Source organism: Cherax quadricarinatus, chromosome 4, assembly GCF_038502225.1.
Source record: "Cherax quadricarinatus isolate ZL_2023a chromosome 4, ASM3850222v1, whole genome shotgun sequence".
NCBI lineage: Eukaryota > Metazoa > Arthropoda > Malacostraca > Decapoda > Parastacidae > Cherax > Cherax quadricarinatus.
The window spans coordinates 15,582,456-15,609,540 of NC_091295.1; the positions used below are offsets into that span (position 1 = coordinate 15,582,456).

At 41.0% G+C, this 27,085-nt stretch overlaps 1 protein-coding gene across 2 annotated transcripts in view; it reads left to right on the forward strand.

Annotated features, from left to right (window-relative positions):
• Positions 1 to 27,085, forward strand: part of LOC128684184 (uncharacterized) — a 161,562-nt gene that overhangs the window by 76,952 nt on the left and 57,525 nt on the right. Inside the window, exon 6 of one of the 2 annotated variants that reach the window (XM_053770331.2) lies at positions 4,124 to 26,887. The exons of the other annotated variant lie outside the window; for it this stretch is intronic. Coding sequence (XP_053626306.1) covers positions 4,124 to 4,276 — 153 coding nt within the window. The 3' untranslated portion in view covers positions 4,277 to 26,887. Of the gene's footprint in view, positions 1 to 4,123; positions 26,888 to 27,085 lie in introns of those variants that run through there. 2 annotated transcript variants of the gene reach the window in all.

Genomic DNA, 27,085 nt, shown 5'->3' on the forward strand with positions numbered 1-27,085 from the left:
TTCGTATTTCTGTGTTTATAGTCAAATGGATGAGTGAGTGTAAGTGTGAACCACCAGGTGGTTTTCATGTAGTTAGTTGACCGGGTGTATCAGGGAGATAAGATGTTTTCTAACGGTAGTTTTGAAGGTGATGAATGTGTCTGCAGTTCTAGAGTTTTCAGGTAGGGTATTCCAGATTTTAGGGCCTTTGACATGTTGAATTTTTGTAAAGCTTTAGTCGGACACGGGGAATGTCGTAGAGATGTTTGTGTCTGGTGTTATGCCTGTGGGTCCTGTCGCAACTATCAAGAAAGCGTTTTAGGTCAATGTGATGGCAGGGTTTACTGTTTTCAGGAGTATTCTTGCTAAGACTTCAGAGATGGTGAAGCTGCCTTTGTTTTGTTTAATTGTATTAGAAACAGCCATTAGTGAAGATTCAAGGCACTTGCGTCTGCAGAAATTAGTTTCTTTGATCACTAGTTGGGCGTCCCTGAACTTCATGAAATGATTGGTGGAATTTCGGTGTTGTACACAGGCGTTGTTCAAGTTGTCGTTCCTACATGCGTAAATGTGTTCATTGAGGTGGGCGTTGAGGTTTCTTGCCGTTTCACCTACATAAATCTTGTCACAGCCTCCACAGGGTATAGTGTAAACCCCTGCGTTGACTGGTTCATGGTGCTTGGATTTCTTCTGGCTAGATCCTTTATCGAAGTGCTGGAAGTGATGGCGGCTCTGGTGTTAGCTTGTGAAAGTACTTTAGACACGTTCAGTGCAACCAGGCTGTTGGGAAGAATTATAACTATGTTGGGAGTGGTGTTGGTGCATGGAGAATTAATGATCTGAAGAGCTCTTTTCTTGCACTCTTTGATGAAAAAGGAAAGAAAATGTAAATCAGTGAAGGTTTGGTGAATGTACGTACATTCCTCGTCAAGAAACTCAGGACTACAAATTAGCTGTGCTCTTAGGAAAAACCCGATGATGATGCCTCTTTTGGTCTTGGTATCTTGACTGGAATAGAAGTGTGTGAGATCATTTTTATTGGTAGGTTTCCGATAAACTTGAAATCTTAGGTTGTTGTCTACTTTGTGAATGAGAACGTTGAGGAAAGATAGTTTGTCATTGGACTCTTCTTCTAGTGTAAACTGGATCGCCAGTTCAACTGTGTTGAGCCTTGCCTGTAGATTCTGTACATCAAAACATTTGGGAGTTATTACGAGGATGTCGTCCACGTAACGTAACCAAGTGATGCTTGAAGGGATGATGTTGGCGAAGTGTTCGGACTCTAGGTGTTCCATGTACAAGTTGGTTAAGACGGCACTGATGGGGGACCCCATTCCCATGCCATAGGTTTGTTTGTAAAGCCTGTTATTGAAAGAAAAACAGTTGAAATTAACACAGAGTTCAATCAAGTCAACAAAATCTCCGGGAGGTAGAGGAAGATTAAGGTCCTGATTGACCTCACGTCGTAGAACCTCGATGGCTTTTGTGGTAGGTACTTTTGTGAAGAGGGAAGTCATGTCCAAACTGCTTAGTTTCTCGTTACGGGTGGAGAGGTTTCAGATGCGGTTGAGAAGGTCACCTGAATGTTTAAGATGAGCGGGGCTGATGGTTCCCAGAAGGCAGGAAAGATGTTTGGCAAGAACTCTGGCTAGTTTGTGTGGTGCACTGCCTATACCTGACATGATTATACAACACCTGTGTACAACACCGAAATTCCACCAGTCATCTCATGAAGTTCGGGGACGCCCATCTAATGATCAAAGAAACTTATTTCCGCGGACGAAAGCGCCTTGAATCTTCACTAATAGCTGTTTCTAATACAATTAAACAAAACAAAGGCAGCTTCACCATCTCTGAAGTCTTAGCAAGAATCCTCCTGAAAACAGTAAACCCTGCCATCACATAGTCTCTCCTGTTAATACTTCACAAGCACATTACAAAGAATGAACACTGAAACAGGCCTTCTCTATCCAGCCTCCAATAGAAATATTTGTCTAACCTATTTTCATGTTTCCCAAGTAATAGCTTTTATATCCTTTTACTCATGTGCAAGTTAATTGTTCTAACATATTGTATTTCTACTACTACTACTACTACTACCACTAGTATTGCACCTCACTCTTGAGCCTATATATACCCTCTGTGTCCATGTACTGTTTGTAACGGCTTGACAAAGCTCCTGGAGAGCGAAACATTGCCACTATAAAATGTCACACTAGTTGCACTTGTGTCCTTTTACTTTACAACCCTTCACTTATTCCTTTTGATAGATGTGAGGGGTAAATCACAAATGGTAATTTTGTAACTAGTATATCCATGGGGAATTGAGAAGAATCCTTCTTCCGTAAGCCATGTATGTCATAAGAGGTGATTAAAAATGCAAAGAGCAATGGCTAGTAACTCCTCCTGTATAAATTACTAAATGTAAAAAAAAAAAAAAAATTCAGGTCACTTTGGCTTGGTGTAAGATGGCCACTGTGTTAAAAAAATTCATAAAGAAATAAAGCAGTCTTTATCTCTCAGATTATGAATGGCTCAATAACTGATTTAAGTGTTTTCAGTCAACTTGTAATTGTTATAGAATTCACCACCAATCTGAGGTGGTGGGCATCTTATTAACTTTGAAGTGAATTTTCCTCTTCAAGGGAGGCTCCTTTGTGCATTGAAGAGGCTCTTGGTCTGAGGAATTAGATCTTATGCTTTCTTTCCTCAGACCGATCCTAATTACTCCCCAATTCCCCCTTCCCTATCCCATCCTCCTAATCCCCCCTTTTCCCTTTTCCCCATCCCATTTGTAGCCTCTGGGGTCCTCCCCTCTGGCATTACAGTTTTTGGGTAGGGGGAAGTGTGCTGGGGTTCATCCCACTCTGTGGGGTCCCTCAGGAGTAGTGTAGTTTGTCATGGAATCTGGATCATCTGGAGGTGCCCTGCTCCCTTCCCGGATTTCCGGGAGGTAGGGCGTGGCATCCTGCAGGTGACAGGTGTATCTCTGTAGGCTGCCTGTCGATTATGGGAGGTGGCAGCCGAGGGAAGTATGCTTTGTGATGGGTGTCCGACCACCCTCTCTATTGTCTGTCGAAGTGGTTCAATGGACATGAGGTTGCTATCCCAGAGCGTTGGTTTACTGGTGTGAAGGGTAGGGTGTGACACGGGTTCCACGCTGCATCTGCGCTGCTGGCGATTTCGAGATCCTCTTGGATGAAGGGAGGAACTTACAGCCCTTCTATGCCTTTTGGTAACTGTCTCTTCACTGTCCCTTTTTTTTTTTTTCCTTCAAGAAGTTCAGCAAAACTAACACCAGCAACCCGCAAAACGGGAGCCGGGTCCAGAATGTACTTGCCACACAACTTCCGTACCTTCTTCCAAGCTGCACACACAGGGGAAGTCGAGGTAACTGTAGAAACATAGTCTTGTGAACATGTGTGTTCAGCATCGCGTATGATGCGGCAAGCGACTGCCCTTGCCCGCTTAAAATTCAAAAGATGATCTGAGGTCTTAATAACTTTTTTCCTATCACCTCTGATCCCCTCTCCACCTAGCTGTTTATAGCCCCGGCACTATTTTCTTCCCCGCAGCACTGCATGACCCTTCTCGGTTTAGCGCTTTATTTGATTGATTATATGAAGCGAGTTTTGGCTGTCATTACTGCATATTGTAACTGGTATGGCTGGGCTTCCTCTGCAGGACTCATTCATGTATGATTTTTTTGCCCAGCTTTATCATATCTTATGGACTTGAGTAATTTCTTTGCAATATGAATATAAAATTATTGGGAAATATGTGCATGTATTTTTTTTTTCAGCACTATTTGTTGCATAACTTTTATACATGCTCTCTTATTCTATGTTGTATTGAATAAATAACAAAAAGGCACAATACCGTGACTGGAACGATACACAAATAACCCACACATAAAAGAGAGAAGCTTACGACGACGTTTCGGTCCGACTTGGACCATTGACAAAGTCACACTAACAGAGGTGGAGCAGTCGGACCGAAACGTCGTCGTAAGCTTCTCTCTTTTATGTGCGGGTTATTTGTGTATTGTATTGAATAGTGTGTTAAATTCATTTAGTGTCTGAATGTTAGTTTATTGTAAGTGAATAATTAGTAAGTCATGTTATATAAAAAAAATGTTTTGCAGGAAGGACTTGATGCAGAAAGAAGAGATATAATTGAACGAATGGTGAAGATCATGGGAGGGAAGACTTTTCCAATTCCTCATTTGGCAAAGTTAAAAGGATGTGAATCTTTAAACAAAAAGGAAGAGCAAAGTACTTTAAATGAAAAAGAATAAAGAATAAAATTTGGGTGATTATTCTTATGACTTTGATACAGTCTGTTACATAAATTAAAAATTTCAGAGCATTATGTCTGAAATGTGTAAGAAATGAAATGTGAAAATTGTGCAAGTTTTCAGATAGTTTTGAGTGCAAAGTTACAGAACCTCAGTGAGTGCTGTTTAATTTAGTCGTAAATCTTACCATAATTCCAGTTTTTGATTGTACAATATGAAAGGAATTTAATTGAGCAATTCAATACCTCTTACTAAATTATTGTGTTGAAATTACCCAGTTGGAGGCAGCTGAAAATGATGAATATGAGGCATTTGTGTTGGATAAACATTGTCTGTAGTCTTGGAGGAAGCACAATGAGGGAAGCAGGCCACAACGCAGCAACCATGTTCGTAATTATTTTTGCTGTACAGCCATTGAAGGGACTATTTTAGTATGTAAGGACCCTAAACATAAATATCAAAGGGAAAACTATTGTACAGTATGTTACTAGTTGCTTTACTAAACTTGATGAATTGATGGAAAGCTGTGATGGGTATCATACATATTAAATGTAGCATTGTCATTACTTGATACAGTTCAATGCTGCTAGTTTTTAAATGTAGCTCTGCTGCTGTTACTCGCTACTTTGTTACTTTGCTTGGGAAAATATACAGTGACGCTAACAAAAGACATGAGGAAAAGTATGTTAAATTTAAATGTTACATAAACTTAGTGTTCCTCTTTTATAACATTGGCACTTTGGAACCAAATATTAACTCTGAACACTGACTTACTCATCCGATATGCAGGAGCGCTTACAATTTATGTGAAACTTTTGTTGCCAAATGCATTCACACTTCATTCATTTTATGCATGAATAGTGAGCTCAAATTTGAGTTTGGTCATCCTGGGAAATGATGGAGGGAGGGGGTAAAAGAGGTTTTGTGTGCAAAGGGCTTGGACATGCAGCAGGCATTCTGTGAGTATGTTAGATATGAGTGAATGGAGATGAATGGTTTTTGGGACCTGACAAGCTGTTGGAGTGTGATCAGGGTAATATTTTGTGAAGGGATTCAGGGAAACCAGTTAGCCTAACTTGAGTCCTGGAGGTAGGCAGTACAATGCCTACACTTTAAAGGAGGAGTTTGGGATATTGACTGTTTGGAGTTGCAGCTAAGCTGTTGTATCTGTGTGCCTCTGCAAAGGCAGTGATTGTGTGTGAATGATGGTGAAAGTGATTTATTTTGGGGGGGGAGGGGTCACTCTGCCTCAGTGGAGGTGGCCAATGTGTTGAAAAAAAAAATTCTTAAGATTGTAATAGCCACCACAAGCTGCTACCTGCTTACTGAGGTGCAGAACAACATAACTTGCAGCACAAGTACACAATCACTGTATTACTTGGCATTTGAGGTACATAACAAAAGTATCATAATACACCACTAATCATATTCAGAGGCTAATGACCTTGATACTTTATGCTAAAGCATATCCCAGAGCCAGCCCTTCACCCTGACCTTGACCATATAAGACACAGGGTAATTTTCCAAGTTTTTTTTTGTGGAGAAGGGAGGGTGAAGCATGTCTTATATTCTGGAAAATAAGGCACATTTGCCTCTATTTTTCTATACTACATACAAACCCACCCACCCTCTTGCTTGACTCCATCTCTTCCCCTCTCAGTGAAACTGTTGTATGACTCTACACATGTGCAGTATTATAGCTTTGTTCTTTTTATTTAACAATGTTTAACCCTTTGACTGTTTTTTTTTTTATTATTATTATCACACTGGCCGATTCCCACCAAGGCAGGGTGGCCCGAAAAAGAAAAACTTTCACCATCATTCACTCCATCACTGTCTTGCCAGAAGGGTGCTTTACACTACAGTTTTTAAACTGCAACATTAACACCCCTCCTTCAGAGTGCAGGCACTGTACCTCCCATCTCCAGGACTCGAGTCCGGCCTGCCGGTTTCCCTGAACCCCTTCATAAATGTTACTTTGCTCACACTCCAACAGCACATCAAGTATTAAAAACCATTTGTCTCCATTCACTCCTATCAAACACGCTCACGCATGCCTGCTGGAAATCCAAGCCCCTTGCACACAAAACCTCCTTTACCCCGTCCCCCCAACCTTTCCTAGGCCGACCCCTACCCCGCCTTCCTTCCACTACAGACTGATACACTCTTGAAGTCATTCTGTTTCGCTCCATTCTCTCTACATGTCCGAACCACCTCAACAACCCTTCCTCAGCCCTCTGGACAACAGTTTTGGTAATCCCGCACCTCCTCCTAACTTCCAAACTACGAATTCTCTGCATTACTGTATATTCACACCACACATTGCCCTCAGACATGACATCTCCACTGCCTCCAGCCTTCTCCTCGCTGCAACATTCATCACCCATGCTTCACACCCATATAAGAGCGTTGGTAAAACTATACTCTCATACATTCCCCTCTTTGCCTCCAAGGACAAAGTTCTTTGTCTCCACAGACTCCTAAGTGCACCACTCACCCTTTTCCCCTCATCAGTTCTATGATTCACCTCATCTTTCATAGACCCATCCGCTGACACGTCCACTCCCAAATATGTATCTGAATACATTCACCTCCTCCATACTCTCTCCCTCCAATCTGATATCCAATCTTTCATCACCTAATCTTTTTGTTATCCTCATAACCTTACTCTTTCCTGTATTCACTTTTAAGTTTCTTCTTTTGCACACCCTACTAAATTCATCCACCAATCTCTGCAACTTCTCTTCAGAATCTCCCAAGAGCACAGTGTCATCAGCAAAGAGCAACTGTGACAACTCCCACTTTATGTGTGATTCTTTATCTTTTAACTCCACGCCTTTTGCCAAGACCCTCGCATTTACTTCTCTTACAACCCTAAGTGCTCTTGTAAGTGTATTTTTTTTTTTTGGGGGGTCTGAAACGGATTAATCTAATTTACATTATTCTTCATGGGAACAAATTCGTTCGGTATCGGCACTCGAACAGCCTTCTGGAACAAATTAAGTTCATAACCCTAGGTACCACTGTGTATGAAATGTATGGAATATTATGGCTTAGGACTAAATCTCCTGTGATAACATAAGTGTCTGTGGGGAAAATAGGTATCTAATTCAGTCAACACACTAACAGTTTTCAAGAATAAATTAATCTGTCCTGTAGGATGTAGGACACACTTGCCATGGGTTCCAGCTCTACCTAGTCTGTGACTTGTTTCCAATCATGTTATTATGATTTCATGAGTTACTTGGATTGATACACGACCCAGGTAAAATGGTCGAGTTCATTAACAATTTTTTATTACGGCACAGTTAACTCGTAGACAATACAGTACAGTTAGTGAACCTCTCATAGTTCAAGGGATGCATTCTTGAAAATCAGTACTTTATGGATAATAGAGTTATGTGAAGTGAAGAGCATACAGGAAAAATAGGCATACATTTTGAACACCTTCAAATTTGCCAATCACATTTTTTTATTTTTCTCTTTTACTACGGTATAACTGAGCTCACATTCTGTTAATTGTTACTTGAATCATTTCAAGAGTGTCATGGATCTATCCATGACATTTAAATTTTCTGTATAACTTATTTTGTACGAGCTGTTCATGCGGGGCTGATATTATAGTGTTTAGTCATAAACTAATTACTGTTGTTTACTCCACAAACTTTGCCTGAACTAAGGCAGAGTCAGCAGAGAAATAGCACTCCTCCACCTCCCCATTCAGAATATTAATACAGTGTTAATATAATATATTCGCCCTCCCTTATCTGCAGGGGATACATTCCAAGACCTACTGTGGATTCCCGAAACTGCGGATAGTAGCAAATCCTATAAATGTCATTTTTTGTTTACATACATACCTATGATAAAGTTTATTTGATAAATTATGCACAACAAGTGGAGAATTATCACTTTTTCATTGATGGAAAGCACTCCATGGCTTCTCTTAAGCTTTGAAGAACTGCCACCATCACTTTATTAAGCAAAATTGAGGCTTTTGGGCCATGGCAAACCGTGGATGACTGAAATCATGGAAACCAAATCTGTGAATATGGGAGTTCTACTGTAATAATAATTTGGGATTTTAGTTAAGTGTCTTTTTTTTTTTTTTTTTTCCAAGAAATTCACAAGCACTCACATGAAACCATAAATGCAACAAGAATATGGAAAATTTTCTAGGGGGTGATTACCCTTATGTCCTTCAACATTACATGCTTACAAGTAAACTCATTGGGAGACAACCATATTGTTTACCGTAGTCACCCCGTGTAGACATGTGAGAAAACTTAACCACCCCTGGTCGCGACAAGTGGTTCCTTCGACCTCACAATCTTATCCATATCTATCCGAGACCAGTATGGATTGGATAGCACCCACAAGTACGGTGCTACTAATTAATTGTGGACTGTATAGATTATATTAGTGTAACTGAATGAAGGGGGGGGGGGTAGGTTACACATGGATATATCCATCAAGGAAAACCACTTGTACATAATCTCTCCACTTATCAGATATTCTCTGGTGGTCACTTGATGTAGCTGGATCACTCATAACCTATCCAATTACAACATACCTAACTGGCCAGTATCAGTCTGCTATAACTAGAAGGGTTACTTAACTGTGGGTGATTGATACTCCTTATTTCCTCCATTCACCATCTCATTTCGATGTTCTGCTACACCGACACGGTTCTCATTCCAGCAGGACGAGGTACCCGTCGGTTTGTCCCGGTTTAGAAGTCGTGTTTCCATAAAGCTTCCCTATCCTCGGTACGAGAATCACACATTCACTCGGAGCAGGGCGATCTATTTCACATCCCGCATTCTCTTAACTCAATGTTATTATCACTGATTACATTACCATTCACAAGACGATTTAACCTCTCATAATTATTATACACATTAGAGGTCACTCCATTAAGATCTGAGGCCGATGAGCGAGGATTAACACACGGGTATTTCCCCTGGACACACACCATGGCCGTGCACCAGTCACACCCCGTCAAACCATTATTCACTAATTTTACCACCCTTTTACGGTGGTCCCGTAAATCACGTTCCCTCACTCTTCACCAGGAACAGTTACGACACTTCCTATTATGAAATGAGGCCTATATTAATCCTTAGGCCGCCGTGAATGCCAATTTCCTAGTTCCATGATTTCCCAGCCTCCTCACCACATTCAAAACACTCCCGCCTCCCCCATCGCCCGAGTCGCCCCAAACCCCCGCACATCCGCGCATGCGCAAAGGGAACTCTTGGTTCTACCCTATTGTCAAATACATTTTTGACTCACATCGACACATCAAACACCGACCAGGCGCCACAGCTTCGGAAAATCAAAAATTTTCCACAAAGAATGATGAACAAGAAATGCTAAAGTTTATATTCAGAAGTGATGGTATAAGCTCTAGACCCTAGTGGGTTTAGCACTTCTTTTTGATTATAATAATATAAGCTCTAGAAAAGAGCGTTCAATTGAGACCTAAAAGCATACAGGTTCCTAACCCTTAACAAACACTGGCAACTTGTTGAACAGTCTAGTAGTTACATAACAGGGACAGCAGCTAAAAGGAGACTTCCCTATACATCATTTATTTCATTAGCCAAGTAAACTTAACCTTGCTTTACCAAACAAGATGTAGGGAATTCCTATAATGTGCTTTGTGTTTGGGCAGTCAGCTGATGTAGCTCCTTGGTGAATGCACACTATCGAATACAACGTGATAGTTTAACCCCTAAACTGTCCAAACATAGATCTATGTTCACTCTCATAGCGCACCGAATATTTTTTTTTTTTTTTTTAATGAAGAGGGCATTATTCTACACATTATAATTTTCTACACATTATAATTTTCTGATTTTATGCAACTTGAATATAATTGGCAAGACCATCATTTTAGCTAAAAATTAGTTAACCCTTAAACTGTCCAAACGTAGATCTATGTTTGCACGCGTAGCACTCCAAACATAGATCTGCGCTTTTTTTTTACGTAAGAAACCATGTGAAGTTGAACGTAGGGCTACATTCGGAGCGCTACGCGTGCGAACGTAGATCTACATTTGGACAGTTTAAGGGTTAAGAACTTCATTTGACTGTTCAGATAGTTTTACAGTGCAGTAGGACCCCCAGTTTTTTGGGCTTCTGTCTCCCAGAAAATTCATCGCAAGTTGATTGTTTTGTACATAAATCTAGTTTTTCCCTAGAAAACCACAGTGGAACCTCGATTTTCGTATGGCCTACTTTGTATGTAAAACTATAGTTATTCTCTATAAAATGTATTTTTTGTTAATATTTTTGGGTGTCTGGAACGGATTAATTGGATTTACATTATTTCTTCTTTCAACGTACCAGCCGTATCCCACTGAGGTGGGGTGGCCCAAAAGGAAAAACAAAAGTTTTGCCTTTTAAATTTAGTAATATATACAGGAGAAGGGGTTACTAGCCCCCTGCTCCCGGCATTTTAGTTGCCTCTTACGAGACGCATGGCTTACGGAGGAAGAATTCTGTTCCATTTCCCCATAGAGATAAGAGGAAATAGACAATAACAAGAACTAGAAAGAAAATAGAAGAAAACCCAAAGGGGTATGTATATATATGCTTGTACATGTATGTGCAGTGTGACCCAAGTGTAAGTAGAAGTAGCAAGACATACCTGAAATCTTGCATGTTTATGAAACTGAAAAAAGGACACCAGCAATCCTTTCTTTCAACACATTGGCCGTATCCCACCGAGGTGGGGTGGCCCAAAAGGAAAAACGAAAGTTTCTCCTTTTACATTTAGTAATATATACAGGAGAAGAGGTTACTAGCCCCTTGCTCCCAGCAGTTTAGTCGCCTCTTACAACTCGCATGGCTTATGGAGGAAAAATTCTGTTCCACTTTCCCATGGAGATAAGAGGACATAAACAAGTACAAGAACTAGAAAGAAAATAGAAGAAAACCCAGAGGGGTATGTATATACTATATACTTGTACATGTATGTGTAGTGTGACCTAAGTGTAAGTAGAAGTAGCAAGATGTACCTGAAATCTTGCATGTTCATGAGACAGAAAAAAGGACACCAGCAATCCTACCATCATGTAAAACAATTACAGGCTTTTGTTTTACACTCACTTGGCAGGACGGTAGTACTTCCCTGGGCGGTTGCTGTCTACCAGCCTACTACCTATAACATTATTTCTTATGGGAAATATTTACAAAAAATACATTTTATAGAGAATAACTATAGTTTTACATACAAACTAGGCCATATGAAAACAGGTTCCACTGTATATAAAATGGATTAGTGCATTCCTGTGCTATAATCCATGTATGTAAAATTTTGGTTGTTTATCCATTTTTTTTTGAGATCATACATTCAATACAGTTGTTTATCACTTAAATATCATTAAACATGGGTGTGTGAGAGGAGATAGGTAATGTGTGAAGTGAAGGTAGTGGTGTGAGGGTGTGGACCTGCTCTTCTCTCCATTGAACATGGGTGGGAAAGTGGGTGGATGTTAGTGAGTCTGGGTGTAAGGATAAGTGGGTATGAGAGACACTGGATGTAAGGATGGGTGAGTGTGGGAAGATATGTAGTATGAAGTGTCAGGGTGTTTTGTGTAGACTTATATCTCATTCCACTGACTATGTGTCCACTACACAACTACCAGTGTGAAACCATGGCCTTCCTGGGCCTTTGTCATCCCGCCCACCCACCTCCCTGTCATTAGATCCATTCTTCCCTTCCCTGCTGGCTAACTGCTGATGTCCCAAAATATTAAATAACCATGCATAAAGTATCATTACATATGATAAAAAACTAAGAAAAAAATACTGATTCATCTTTAATAAAAACATAAATATTGAATATGTATTCAGATCTTGACAAATCTTTCCCTAACGAATGAGTTCTCTATGTATGCATAAAATGGATGTACACAAAGTGTGAATGTATTTGTTAAGAACTTGAAAAAATATTCAGTTAGTTGTCCTGACATGAAAAGAGGGAGTTATTTTAAGTACAGTGGTACCTCAAGTTTCAAACAGTTCCCAACTCAAACAATTATGTATGTGTATTTTTGTAAGTGTATTTTTGGGAGTCTGAAACGGCCTGATCTAATTTACATTATTCCTTATGGGAACAAATTCGTTCAGTATCGGCACTCGAACAGCCTGAGTTTGTAACTTGAGGTACCACTGTACTGTAATTGGTTCCAAAGTGCCAATGACATAACTGCTATACCTCATAAGTCAGAACGTCATAAGTCGTGACCCTACTGTACTATACTTGCTTCGAGTATTTATTTTCTTTATTTACCTCGGCTGTCATCTCTTTCCAAGGTAGGGGTGACCCAAAGAAGGAAACACATTCATCATCATTCACTCAATCTGTCTTGCCAGAAATGTGTTGACAGCATAATTTAAGTTGCCCTTTGACTGCAACATCCTTGCCCCTCCTCCGAAGTGCAGGCACAACTACTTGCTTCCAGAGCTTGCATCCAGCTAACCGGTTTATCTGAATCTCTTCATAGCTCATACTCCAACAGCACATTAATGTGAGGAGGATTTCTGTAAGATGACAGTGAATTAAATTGGTCATGGCAGTATGAGGGTGTCAGTATTGCAAGAAAAGGTAGTTGTTGAAACTGCTGAATACCCAGATGAGTCTAGTGCTTTGTGAAGAAAAAAAGACACCTTATGTTTCTCACATTTTTTCATCTTCATGTAAATTTCTTGTTTGACTGTTATCACTTATCTTCGCAAGCACCAAACAAGCCTGGCCTAGGGCTGGGCTGCGGGAGTAGAAAAAATGAAAACTCCATTTAAGGTATATCGAAAGTATCACGGACATTGGCCAAATTGTGTACTGGCAGACTGTGAGTATTTAGAGACAGGTGTAATGCTGCAGCTTTGTCGGTTGACACATTTGTCATGTGAAGATTTTCTATACTTTTGGCATTATATTCATAGACTCTCCACGGTTATGGAAAAAATCTGAAAGTACCAGCACTTTTGAATACAGAAGCATGGCATGTTGTAGAGGGTGTAGCAGTGAATGCACTTGCCATTGTCACCATTAATAGACAGTCAGCTGCCTCCCTCACGGATGTACAGACTCAAGCAAATGCTGCTGTGAAGTTCTCTTCATTATATAGTTGTAGATATGACAAAAAGTTTGTTTTAGGGCTTGTAACTCTAAATAGAACATTGCACTTATGAACAGGGTACTTTGGAAATAATTTGTTAATTCTAATGTTCAGGTACAAACATTGGGGGTATTCAGACAATTTTTTTTGTTTTATCAAGTGCTGTGATTTTTAATGATGCACTGGCCATCTCCCACTGAGGTAGGACGACTCAGAAAATGAGGAAACACATTCCTTGTCATTCATTGTTGCAAAATGAATAAATTTTTTATGTTTTTATTTCATGGATGTGTGTGGTGGGCTTGCATTTGTTTGCCATGGAATGGCCAAAAACTATAGATTTAATAATGGTGTTGGGCAGTGTGGCAAATACTATAAAAAATCAGAATGAGATTGCTTAGTTTATTAGGACCTGTCGAGTGCATTACAGTCATTAAAGCAACTTAGTCTAATCATTAATATCAAGGATACTAGTTCGGAAATATTATCTATATTCATTATACATTATGGAGATACTGTACTTGGTTTTCTGTAAACTGGTTTTCCTGGCAACTCTCTCATGAGTGATTTCCTGTTGGTTACCGAGGCTTTGCCATTACGCTGAGAGAGATGTGTAGAGAATTTGTATAATTATTTGTGCAGTGTTCCTTTATTTTGAGTTTTTCTTGTTTTTTTTTTTTTTTTCATTTTTTTTTTAAGTTTTGTTACAAGAGCATGCACAACCTGGAACATACATCCCAGACAACAGAATGTACTTCCACTGGGTACATACATCTTAAGAGTACAGAGCACAGATTTTGGCATGCCTCCCAGAGTACATGGGTTGCTTTACACTTCTCAGAGCACATAGGTCTCTGTACACTTCCCAGAGCACACAGGTCTCTGCACACTTCCCAGAGCATACAGGTCTCTGCACTTCCCAGAGCACAGAGATCTCTGCACACTTCCCAGAGCACTTAGGATTTGTGTTAGTGTATGTGGTCACATAGTAAATATGCTGTATTGCCTCAAACTAAGATGCAGGTCCGAGTCATAAGTTAAGTCTATAACTAGCTGTGGGACATTACTGTAGTTTTTGCAAGGCCAATGTAAGTTAGGAAATGATATAGTAGAGCCCTAACTTACGAGCTGGATGTGTTTCTGGAAATTTGTAAAACTCAGTTGTTTGGAACCCTGAACCATAATATTCCATATTTAATTATGGAAATTACTGACACAGTAGAGTACAATTGTCTCCCATCTGATGCACCATCGGTTGGAAACGTATCTACTGCATCAGATGGGAGACAATTGTACTGTACTGTGTCAGTAATTTCCATAATTAATTGCACAGAGCAAAACCAGTCTACAATAACATGTGCAGTATAAGGGTGTGATCTGAGGCTTTACAAATTCTACATTTTTTTGATGCTGAAGTGTCAGTGCTCCTGTGGCAAGACAGTGATGAAATGAATAATGGTAAAAGTGTTTTCGTTTTTGGGTTACCCTACCTTAGTGGGAGATGACCATTGTATTAAAAATAAAAAAAAATTATTTGTATAAAGTAGTCCAAACACTGTGGAGAAATTTTTTTTTTTTTTTTTTTTTACCATCCCTCCTCTTCAATCACTACCACGATTCAATGAGTTTGTCTCTCTGGATTGTAGTGCACACATGAACCTGTGAATACAAATTTCTTCTTTCCTCTTCCCCCTCTCCTCTCCTAGTGTTGACTTTGCATCGGCTCCACTTATAACTGTGGCTGTGTGCCCATTTTGCTTTTGACTTGATGTAAGACTCTGAATTGAAAACCAGCAAAAGAATTTAATTTGAAATATGCTCATTGGATTTCCCATGCTCAGATCTGTTTTCTTTCTTTTATTTCTTATAAATGTCAAGATAAGCAAGTTTAGAGTGATATTTGAAGATACTTTTAAAAAATCAGGTGGTTCTGGGCTTGGATGATTGCATAAGAGTGAATTTATACATTATGTAACAAATTACTGGTAGAAGTGGCATTACTGCATGAAGACTACTTCTCATAGTGATAAACCTGAATGAGTTTATCTCTTCCTTGTTCTCCCTCGTCTTCTCCCTCCCATTTCCTAACCTTACTTCCTTGTTCCTTACCCTTCTCTTACATTCCCTTCCCTCTTACTTCCAGTCATTCCTACACATTTCATCTGATACAAAAGTTTTGCTGTAATATTTCCACTCTAACCCAATGCACACTCAAATAATCCTAAGCACTTTGAAAAGTTATGAAAATTAGGTATGGGCTAAGATGACTGGAAACAGAGTATAGGTTGAAAACCTTCCTGAAAGCACTACTGTGCTCATCACCTCTTATTCTTATTATTAAGCATGTGTGGGAAGAATGTGGTGAGAGAAGTGTTGATACATGCAGACAGTTCCCTCTTTCCCCACTCCCACATTGTATCTCCCTAATTCTGGGTCATTTTAAACTAGATGGTGAGGTTAAAGTGATTTGTGCCTAGGGGTAGGAATCTCTTCTCTGGGAGGGGTGCCCAACTTTGCACAGGATACTGTCTAAACACCCAGCTTCTCTTTTGGCATAAATAATGGGGATATTTCCCTTCCTGTTTAATTTGCTGACATGGCCATTAACCCTTAATGAATTATTTATATGGGTCATGCACCCCTTGAGATGTTGATGAGGGATTCTTGATTCACAGAACTGGACTTGTCATCTCTTCCTTGGATTAAATCTGAATGCCTCCCATTTCCCAGGCACTGTATTACCCTTATGAATTTGGCAATGCACCCTGATTAAAATAAATATGGATTGTAGAATGTAAAAAATAGGCTGTGATTTGTTAAAGGTTGTGATTATTTTATGTAATACAAGAGTTGATAATGATGTAAGTTTGAGAATGTTAGAAGTGGAATACAGTGTGTTTGAAGTGCTGAATAACCAAACTGGCCTAGTACTTTGTTAATAAAATAAAGCGGACATCTCATTGTATATGACACAACATGCACTATATAAACAATTCATCCTCTCACTGTCATGGTATGGGTGTTAGGTGCCTAGGAATATTTTGAGGGAAGGTGGTGTGGCTGTACTATATGTGCCTCTTCAAGGGGGGCTCCTTGGCATGGTGAAGAGGAACTTGGTCTGAGGAATTAGACCTGTTGGTCTCCTTCCTCAGACTGAACCTAATTACCCCCCAATCCCCCCTTCCCTTTCCCATCCTTCCTTTTTCCTTTCCTCCTCCTCCCCCCCCATCCCTCCCTTTTGCTCTTCCTCTTTTTGGCCTTTGGGATTTTTCCCACAGGCACACTAGTTCCTGGGTAGGGGAAAGGGTACCAGGGTCCATCCCATTCCGTTGAGGTTCTTGGCGGTGGTGTAGTTTGCTGTGGAATCTGGATCGCCTGGGGATGCCCCAATCCCCCTCCGGTCTCCCGGGGGGTGGTTTTGTGTGTCTTTCGGGCGACGGGTGTATCTCTGGAGGCTGCCTTTCAGATTCCAGGGGTGGTGGCCAACGGAGATATGCTTTGTGGCGGATATCTGGCCACCCTCTCTTTTGTCCACCGAGGTAGCTTGGCAGATGTGAGGTTGCTATCCCGGATTGCTGGTTTACTGGCATAAAGGGTAGGGTATGGCACGGGTTCCATGCCACAGCTGCACTACTTGCGGTGCTGAGGTCCTCTTGGGCGCGGAGGGAGATTTCTGGCCCTTTCATTCCTCCTAGGAACTATCCTTCCTCAGTCCCCCCTTTTTTTATTCTTTTTTTTTATTTTTATTTTCTTTTCTTTTTTTTTTTTTCTTAAAAACAAAAAGAAGGAAGTAACCTAACTATGGCGGACCCAATCCATGACCCCGCTACCCTCGGGCCTCTTCTTGTTACTGCACTCCGTTTTGACCCTGCCTCGTCTTTTGACCACTCTTTGGACACTCCGAACCAACTCTGGTCCCACTCCTAAACGGCAACGACAATTGCCTGATGATACTTCTTTGCCACCTTCTCGTTCTACTCAGAAAAGACCAACACGTCATGCTCTCCCTTTCCACGCTCAATTTCGGAATGCACAATGGACTAAATTCTTTACTTTACGACCGACTTCCTCTATTGGCTATCTTTCCGACCATAGTATTGGCAAGGCGCTCCTACACTATGTTGGTACAGATATTTCATTTCACGCTCTCAAGAGCGGTACCCACATCATCACTGTCCAGAATGCCACCCAAGCTCATGATCTTTCTCTTCTTTCACATATCGATACTATTCCTGTCACTATTGAAAAACATCATTCCCTCAATTCTTGTAGTGGTACTGTTATTCTGCCCCATACCATAATCCAACAGAATTTCCAGACATGTGGCAATGTCATTCTTGAACAGCTGGAACTCCAAGATCTCCCAATCCTCAAAGTAGACACTTACGTCCTTCCTGCCCACGGGCGGAGACGTTACCCTTGCAATGTGGCTCGATTAACTTTTGACAGCCATGAACTCCCATCCTCTGTTTATGTAGCAGGACATCATTTACATGTTCAAAAGGTGATCCCTACACCGCAACAGTGTAAAAACTGCTGGCGATTTGGTCACCCTGCAAAATATTACAGATTTATAGCTGAATGCTCAGTCTATGGTGCTGATGACTATTCTAATATGTCTTGTAGTCAACCTCCCTCTTGCCTTAATTGTCATGAGGCTCACCCTTCTTACTCTCGCCGTTGCCAGGTCTACTTAAATGAGCGAGAAATCCGTTGCCTCCAAGGAGCTGAAGGTCTCCCTTATTCTATGGCAGTTTCTCAACTGCGCCTTCAAGGGAAACTGCCTCGTATTTCTTATTCTCGTGTTTCTAAACGTCCCCCCACTTCTGCAGTCCCATCTTCTGCAACTTCCTCTGTGGTTACCCCCTCCCATAGTCACTTCTGTCTCTAATTCTTTTGCTGTCCTGGGCTCAGAAGTCCCTACTTCAACACTTCAGTCTGTTCTCACTTCTTCGTGTTCTCCCTCGCAAACCCCTGTATCAACAAGACCTCGTACGACACCTCCTTCCAATCGTCCCTCTACTTCTCAGAAGTCCAAAAAATCTCCATTGCTCAAATCTCCTTTAACCCCTCCTTCACTTCTTCCACCTCCAAATTTTACCTTCCCGGTCTCTATACCTGGTTCTTCCCCTCTCACTGGCTCTGTTACAAGTGTGGAGGTTCACCCTCCTCCTCGTGCTGTGCCTTCCTCCTCTGTCCCCTCCCCAGTTTCTTCCTCTTCTGCCACCTCCCAGGTTTCTGCCTCTTCAGCCCCCTCCCACACTTCTTCTCCAGTTCCCTCCACCCTTTCATCCACCCCTACTTTGGTACAGTCCATTACAGTTCCAATCTTTACTCACCCTCCTCCTTCCATCTCCAGTATTGTCTCCCATGTGACATCTTTGAATTCTGAAACACTTGAAGCTATCTCTGAATATATTGCAGAGACCAAACCATCAATGGACACTGATCCACCCCATGTTCCTTCTCTTTCCTCTCCTCCATCTGCGCAACTCCTTTCTTCGCAGTGCACCATTCCTTCGCTGCTTGAACGTTTTCCGCTACCGCCACATGTGGACTTTTCTAACCCCTCTAGTCTGTAGGTACCCTTACCTGAGGATTTTTGGTATCTTTATCGTTGCCAGTCATGGCCTATTTACAGTGGAATATACGCGGCCTCAGAGGTAATTGGGGTGAGCTTCAGATGTTGCTCTCCCAGTTTTCCCCTGTTGGTGTTTGCTTACAAGAACCAAAATTACACTCTGCTGTTATCTATCCCATCTCAGGCTATAATTTATTGTATTCTTCGGATCCTTTTAGTGATGGGACCTTTAATGAAAGTGCCCTTCTACGCACTGATATTCCGTACCATCAGCTATTTGTTCGTACTTTGCTGCATTGCACAGCAGCCCGTATTCACTTGCATAGGTGGTATACACTCTGTTCTTTGTATCTCTCTCCTTCTCGAGCATTATCTATCCCGGATATTGCCTTTCTTGTTTCGTCTTTACCTCCACCACTTCTGTTAATTGGCGATTTTAATGCCCATCATTTCCTCTGGGGGGTCTCACTGTGATTCCCGTGGCATTCAGTTGGAGGCTTTTCTTGCTTCCCACCCCCTCCATGTTTTAAATACAGGTACTCCAACCCATTTTGATCCTCGTACTCATACTCTCTTGCATTGATCTCTCAGTCTGCTCTTCCTCTACCGCACAATACTTCACCTCGTCTGTTCTCCCGGACTTACATGACAGCGATCATTTTCCAATCATTCTTACTTATCCTTCATATTCACTACCTCTTCATAGCCTACACTGGCAGTTTGATCAAGCAAATTGGGACCTTTACTCACAACTAACTGCTTTTAGTGAGGTTCCTTCTTCGTCCTCCATTGATGAGTTTTTACATCTCTTCTCGTCCTCAGTTTTAACCGCAGCTTCTCATTCTATACCCCAAACCTCGGGCAGGCATTCTCAGAAGTGTGTGCCTTGGTGGTCTCCTGCTTGTGCTCTTGCAGTACATTTGAAACGCGCTGAGTGGGGCAGGTACCGGTACAATAGAACCACTGAGAGACTTCTTGAGCTTAAGCAGAAGCGTGTGGTCACTCGCCGTGTCATTCGTAACGCTAATCACACTTGCTGGCGAGATTATGTTTCCACCATCACCTCTGCTTCCTCTATGAGTGCAGTCTGGAAAAAAGTGTGGAAATTGAGTGGTAAATACTCTCCTGACCCAGCTCTTCTGTTCTGTGGGTTGCCGGTGCTGATATAGCAAACCCTCTTGATGTTGCCATTGAAATTGGCAATCATCTTGTCCGTATTTCTCAGGGGCTCCATCTGTGCCCCTCGTTTCTTTCTTCAGAGTCTGCCACAGAGTTAGCACCCTTAGACTTTTCTTCTCTCAAAGAAGAACCGTATAATGTGTCTTTTACACTTCGAGAACTAGAGGCGACACTCTCAGCTTGCCGATCATCGGCAGCTGGGCCTGATGACGTTCATATTCGGATGTCACAACATTTACATAAGTCAGCCCTTGCAGTCCTCTTACACCTCTTCAATCTTATTTGGTCACAAGGAGTTCTTCCCCAGCTGTGGAAATCTGCCATTGTTCTCCCGTTCCGCAAACCGGGTACTACGGGACATGAGGCCTCCCACTATCGTCCCATTGCTCTTACCAGTGCAGTTTGTGAAGTGATGGAGCATCTGGTAAATAGACGTTTAATGTGGTATTTAGAGACACACAACAGTCTCTCCACTAGTCAATATGGCTTTCGTAAGGGCCGTTCTACCCTAGACCCCTTACTACGCTTGGATACGTATGTTTGTAATGCCTTTGCGAATAACCACTCAGTTATTGCCATATTTTTTGACCTTGAGAAGGCATGTGACACAACTTGGAGGTATAATATTTTGGCCCAAGCCCACTCTTTAGGCCTCCGAGGCAATCTACCATCCTTCCTTAAGAACTTTTTAATTGACAGACATTTCTGTGTTCGGGTTAATAATGTGTTCTCCCTGTACTTTGTCCAAGCTGAAGGTGTCCCCCCAGGGATGTGTTCTGAGCACAACACTTTTTCTCCTTGCTATAAATGATTTGGCCTCTAGTCTTCCATCCAATATTTGGTCATCACTCTATGTTGACGACTTCACTATTGCTTGTGCAGGTGCTGACTGTCACCTCATTACAGTTTCTCTCCAGCATGCAGTCGACCATGTTTCTAATTGGGCCACCACACATGGGTTTAAATTTTCCAGTACCAAAACTCGCCAAATTACTTTCACTAGACACTCTGTCAACTCCGATCATCCTTTGTACCTTTATTGCTCACGTATCCCTGAACGTGATACAGTCAGGTTTTTAGGCCTTCTCTTTGACCGTAGGTTATCCTGGTAACCTCGCATTACTTCTCTGAAGGCAACCTGTCACAGCCGGTTGAACCTTCTTAAAACTCTTGCTCATCTTTCATGGGGAGCTGATCGTCGAACTCTCCTTCGCCTACATTCAGCCCTCATTTTATCAAAACTCGATTATGGTGACCAGATCTATTCAGCGACCTCTCCTGCTACTCTCTCTAGCCTTAATTCCATCCATCATCATGGATTACATTTATGCCTTGGTGCTTTTCGCTCTTCTCGTGTTGAGAGCCTTTATGCAGAAGCAAATGTTCTATCCTTGTCCGATCACCGTGATGCCCATTGCCTTCGTTACTATGTACGCTCTCATGATCTCTGCAATCCTTCCATTTACAGAATAGTCACCGATATTAGTAGACATTCTTTATTTGTTCGCAGCCCCTGTTTGCTCCGTCCCTTTTCTCTTCGCCTACATTCGCTCTTGTCTTCCCTTCAATTGCCACCTTTCTATGTTCATGTAGCATCTCACTTTTCCCTACCCCCCTGGGAAGTTCCAGCTGTTCGAGTCTGTTCTTTCTCACTCCCTTGCGTGAAAGCCCAACTGCCTACGGTAGCTTCTCGCTCTCTTTTTCTTGACCACTTCCACTCTCATTCTCATGCCATCGCAGTGTACACAGGTGGCTCTAAGTCTTCTGATGGTGTTGGATTCGCAGCAGTGTTTCCGGACAGCGTCATGCGAGGGCATTTACTGTCTTCAGCTAGCATTTTTACTGCTGAATTGTATGCCATTTTTGCAGCACTTATCCGTATTGCATCTATGCCTGTGTCATCATTTGTGGTTGTTTCAGACTCCCTTAGTGCTTTACAGGCTATACAAAAATTTGATACACCTCATCCCCTAGTTCTCCGTATCCAACTTTGGTTACGCCGTATCTCTACCAAGCATAAAGATATTGTTTTTTGTTGGGTCCCTGGTCATGTTGACGTACAGGGCAATGAATAGGCAGACACTGCTGCGCGGTCTGCAGTACATGACCTTCCAGTTTCATATAGAGGTGCTCCATTCACGGACTATTTTGCTGTTATAGCTACCCACCTTCACACCCGTTGGCAACAACATTGGTCTGCTCTGCTCAATAACAAACTTCGTTCTATTGAACCGAGTATACGTTACTGGTCGTCTTGTCATCAGTGTCGAGGTTGAGAGAATTGTCAGGTTCCAGTATCGGTCAGCCGCATTCTATTAGACTGCCCACTCTATCAACGAGCACACAGAATTTACCTCTGTCATCGTCTCTGCTCTGCTGCTCTCTCTTTACCTTCCCTTCTTGCTGATGGACCCTCCTTTCATCCGGACTCTCTCTCACTGACTTTTTGACAACAACTGACTTGCTCCACAAACTCTGATGACGATACCTTTAGCACTCCCCTCAGCCCTTTCTGCCTCAATCTCTTGCTACCCTCTACCCCCACACTATCCTTTGCCCCGCTGTTTTCTGTAGCCTACTAATCATCCCTCCTCCCCTTTGCCGCCTGATACCTTCGCTTCCTTCCCTGCCCTTCAGCGCTGTATAGCCCTTGTGGTTTAGCGCTTCTTTTTGATTATAATAATAATGTACTATATGTGAAGGAAGGTGGTATGGCTGTACTGTATGTGAGGGAAGGTGGTGTGGCTGTACTATATGTGCAGGAAGGTGGTGTGGCTGTACTATATGTGAAGGAAGGTAGTGTGGCTGTACTATATGTGAAGGAAGGTGGTGTGGCTGTACTATATGTGAAGGAAGGTGGTGTGGCTGTACTATATGTGAAGGAAGGTGGTGTGGCTGTACTATATGTGAAGGAAGGTAGTGTGGCTGTACTATATGTGAAGGAAGGTGGTGTGGCTGTACTATATGTGAAGGAAGGTAGTGTGGCTGTACTATATGTGAAGGAAGGTGGTGTGGCTGTACTATACAGTAGGGCCCCGCTTTACGGCGTTTTGCTTTACGGCGTTCCGTTAATACGGTCATTTCAAATTATGACCAAAACTCGCTATACAGCTCCCCCCACCTGACTTTCTAATACGGTCACCATGCCCAACCTGGGTTGCTTACATTCTCTGTGAGATCCATAAGCACTAAGTCTCTCCATTTTGTCTGGAAACTCCAAAATTTCAAGTGTTTTTAAAAGTTATTTCATATTTTGTATATACTCTGATAATTATACTTAAGTATACCTCTACCTAAATAAACTTGCATACCGTGCTGGCATGCAGGTACACATTAAAATCAGTGTCTTATGTCTCAAGACGCCATATTAGTAATTAGTAAGTAAGTAAGTAAGTTTATTCAGTTACATAGAATTATCATACATAGCAGCATATGTGTAGAGAACCTAGGATAACCCAAAAAAGTCAGACAGAGTGACTTATTTCCATTGGGGTCCTTTTACCTTATTATTATAATATGAATGTTATAATATTTTATATTATTCTATAATGAAGATAACATCTTATTATCATACTAAAAAGACTATCTACTACACCAGGATCATTAAGACTATCTACAATACGAGGGTCATTACTAGGAATAAGGTAAAATTTACACGTATGTTAGCTAAAAAATAGAAAATCATCCCCCTCCCTTTCTGTAGCTACATTCATCAGACACCTTTTGGCACTCTTCTTGAACTGGTTCATGCTATGACTGGCTTTGACATGTGCGGGCAGTCTGTTCCATTCCTTTATTGCTGTACAATAAAAGGTGTTTAAAGCCTGGCCACTGACTGTGGGTACCACAAAGTTGTGCTCTCCCCCCCTAGTACTATGATTGCTTTGGTTCCCAACCTTGACAAAATTGACAGCAAGATATACTGGACACTGTTTGTGAGCAATTTTATAAACATGATTTAGCTTCAGTTGTTTTACTCTGTCCTCAACATTCATCATATCCAACTGCTGTAATTCATTCTGGCCTACATGCTCTCTTGGTCCCAGCCCCAGGATGAATCTTACGATTTTGTTCTGGGTGATTTGCAGTCTATCTTTCAGTTTTTTTTGTCAAGGCAGAGTACAATGAAGAGCAAGCGTAATTCATATGACACTGTATAAGGGCTAGACATAGGGTCCTGCGAGCCTCAGTAGGTAGACACTGTGCTTGTCTATAGAGGAACTTCAGTCTGGCATTCTCTTTCTTTACTACACTGTTCTCTATCAATTTTCCTGACATGCATGGGTCAAAGGGGATTCCCAGTTATTTTACTGATATTTTACCGAGTCTCATTTAAATGTCGTATATTACGTTAATATACACATTTTCATTAATCCATCTATGATATTTTTTCAAAATTATATAATAAACACAATGCATAAGATATAAATATGATAAATACACCCCACAGTAGAATAAATAAACATAAATATGAGATGTGGTAGCAGACAACTTACACAAGTGACGCCATATTAGAAATAATAATCACCGAGTCTCATTAAATGTCGTATATTACGTTAATATACACATTTTCATTAATCCATCCATGATATTTTTTTTCAAAATTATATAATAAACACGATACATAACATATAAAGATGATAAATACACCCCACAACAGAATAAATAAACATAAATATGAGATGTGGTAGCCAGATAACTTGTACAAGTGATGGCAAGAATAACATTTTCTCTAGTCTAACATAAGAGAAAATATGTTACTGGGGATAACTGTAGAAAATTATTCCTTTCGTATGTAAGTTTATTCAGGTATACACAAATACAGTTACATAGATTATCATACATAACAGCATATGTGTAGAGAACCTAGGATAACCCAAAAAAGTCAGTGACTTATTTCCATTGCCTTCACTCAGAGCATCATTTCTTCTTAAAATGGTGTTATGTAGAGACAACTTGTACACAAACCAGACGTGTACACTTTGTTTACAAAACTTACGTTCGCCTGGTTTGTTTACATAACTCTGCGTCTGTCCTTCCTCATGTACTCATTCTCTCTCATTTATTTGTTTTATCTCATTTACTTACTCCTGACCCTACATTAAGACTACAAATATTTAAGATAAGTAATGAGTGAACTGTATATGCATTTTATCACTCTGGGATGCTTAAATGTAATAGAATATTGTGTAGGTGGGGTGGCCTGGTATGGTAGCCCGGCTGACTGCCATACGTACCACACTTGATTTCTTACAATAAATACTACTCATTTCACCCTAGATTAAGACTACAAATATTTTAAGGTAAGTAATGAGTAAACTGTATATGCATTTTATCGCTCTGGGATGCTTAAATGTAATAGAATATTATGTGTAGGTGGGGTGGCCTGGTATGGTAGCCTGGCTGACTACCATACATACCACACTTGATTTCTTACAATAAAGACTACTTGTCTCACCCTAGATTAAGACTATAAATATTTTAAGGTAAGTAATGAGTGCACTGTGTGTGTATTGTACTTTTTTATTGTTTTTTGATGCTTAGTTCTGTTGCTAACTTAATATATGTTAGTGTAAACTTCTTATATAGTATTTATAAGCATTTATAAGGAAAAAAAAAGGGTGTTCCACTTTACGGCGGTAGCCTGGAACCTAACCTGCCGTATAAGTGGGGCCCTACTGTATGTGAGGAAAGGTGATGTGGCTGTACTGTATGTGAAGGAAGGTGGTGTGGCTGTACTATATGTGAAGGAAGGTGGTGTGGCTGTACTATATGTGAGGGAAGGTGGTGTGGCTGTACTATATGTGAGGGAAAGTGATGTGGCTATACTGTATGTGAGGGAAGGTGGTGTGGCTGTACTGTATGTGAAGGAAGGTGGTATGGCTGTACTGTATGTGAAGGAAGGTGGTATGGCTATACTGTATGTGAGGGAAGGTGGCATGGCTGTCCTGTATGTGAAGGAAGGTGGTATGGCTGTACTGTATGTGAGGGAAGGTGGTGTGGCTGTACTGTATGTGAGGGAAGGTGGTGTGGCTGTACTGTATGTGAAGGAAGGTGGTGTGGCTGTGCTGTATGTGAGGGAAGGTGGTGGTGTAGCTGTGTTACCACACACAAATACCTAGATAGGGCTACCATCCACTTCCCAAGAGTATCATAATTATTGAATCCCCATGCCTTGACCGATATCTAACAAATGTGAGCTCACCACATATACTTAACATAAATATACATACACACATACTGTAGTGGAAAAGTATCTAGGAAAAAATTTTTATTGTTTTTAAAATTTTAATAAAGTAATTATATGTACAGTTCCCAGTTAATTTCAACCAAACAAATATGAGCATTCCAACATTCCCAGTGTCATTGCCCAAATCTTGGTGGGGTAAAAAAAAATAAAATAAAAAATCTCCCAGATAGGGGATGTATATCTTACTGCTGAATCTCGAGCGGTAATCAGTTTCTCCCAGATGTGCCAAAATCTACATACACAAAATGTGAGTGCACTTAGCAAAAATGAGATTTTTTTATTGAAGGTAATATACTGTTCTTTTGTCGTTTGAAAGGTTTGTAACTGCAGAGATTAGTGTTTGTAAGAAATTAATTGGCTCCAAAGTGCCTCATTTGTGACTGTGGGTGTTTGTAAGTCTTAACCTACTGAAGTGTTGAGGAACATATCTCTGATTATAACACAGGTGTCATGGAGGAAAAAATAGAAAAGGTTCAGAGTTTCCAAATGATTTTCAGTTATTCTCATAAGCTGCAGGAAAAAGGGAGGAACAGACATCTATTGATATTCACAAAGTTCCAGAAAGAATGTCATGGGAAATCCAGTGAACACATTTTGAATGTAATCCTGTAGTTTGATTTAAATTAAAGGGTTTGTGCCAGGCTAAATGAAAAAAGCCATTGGGCAAA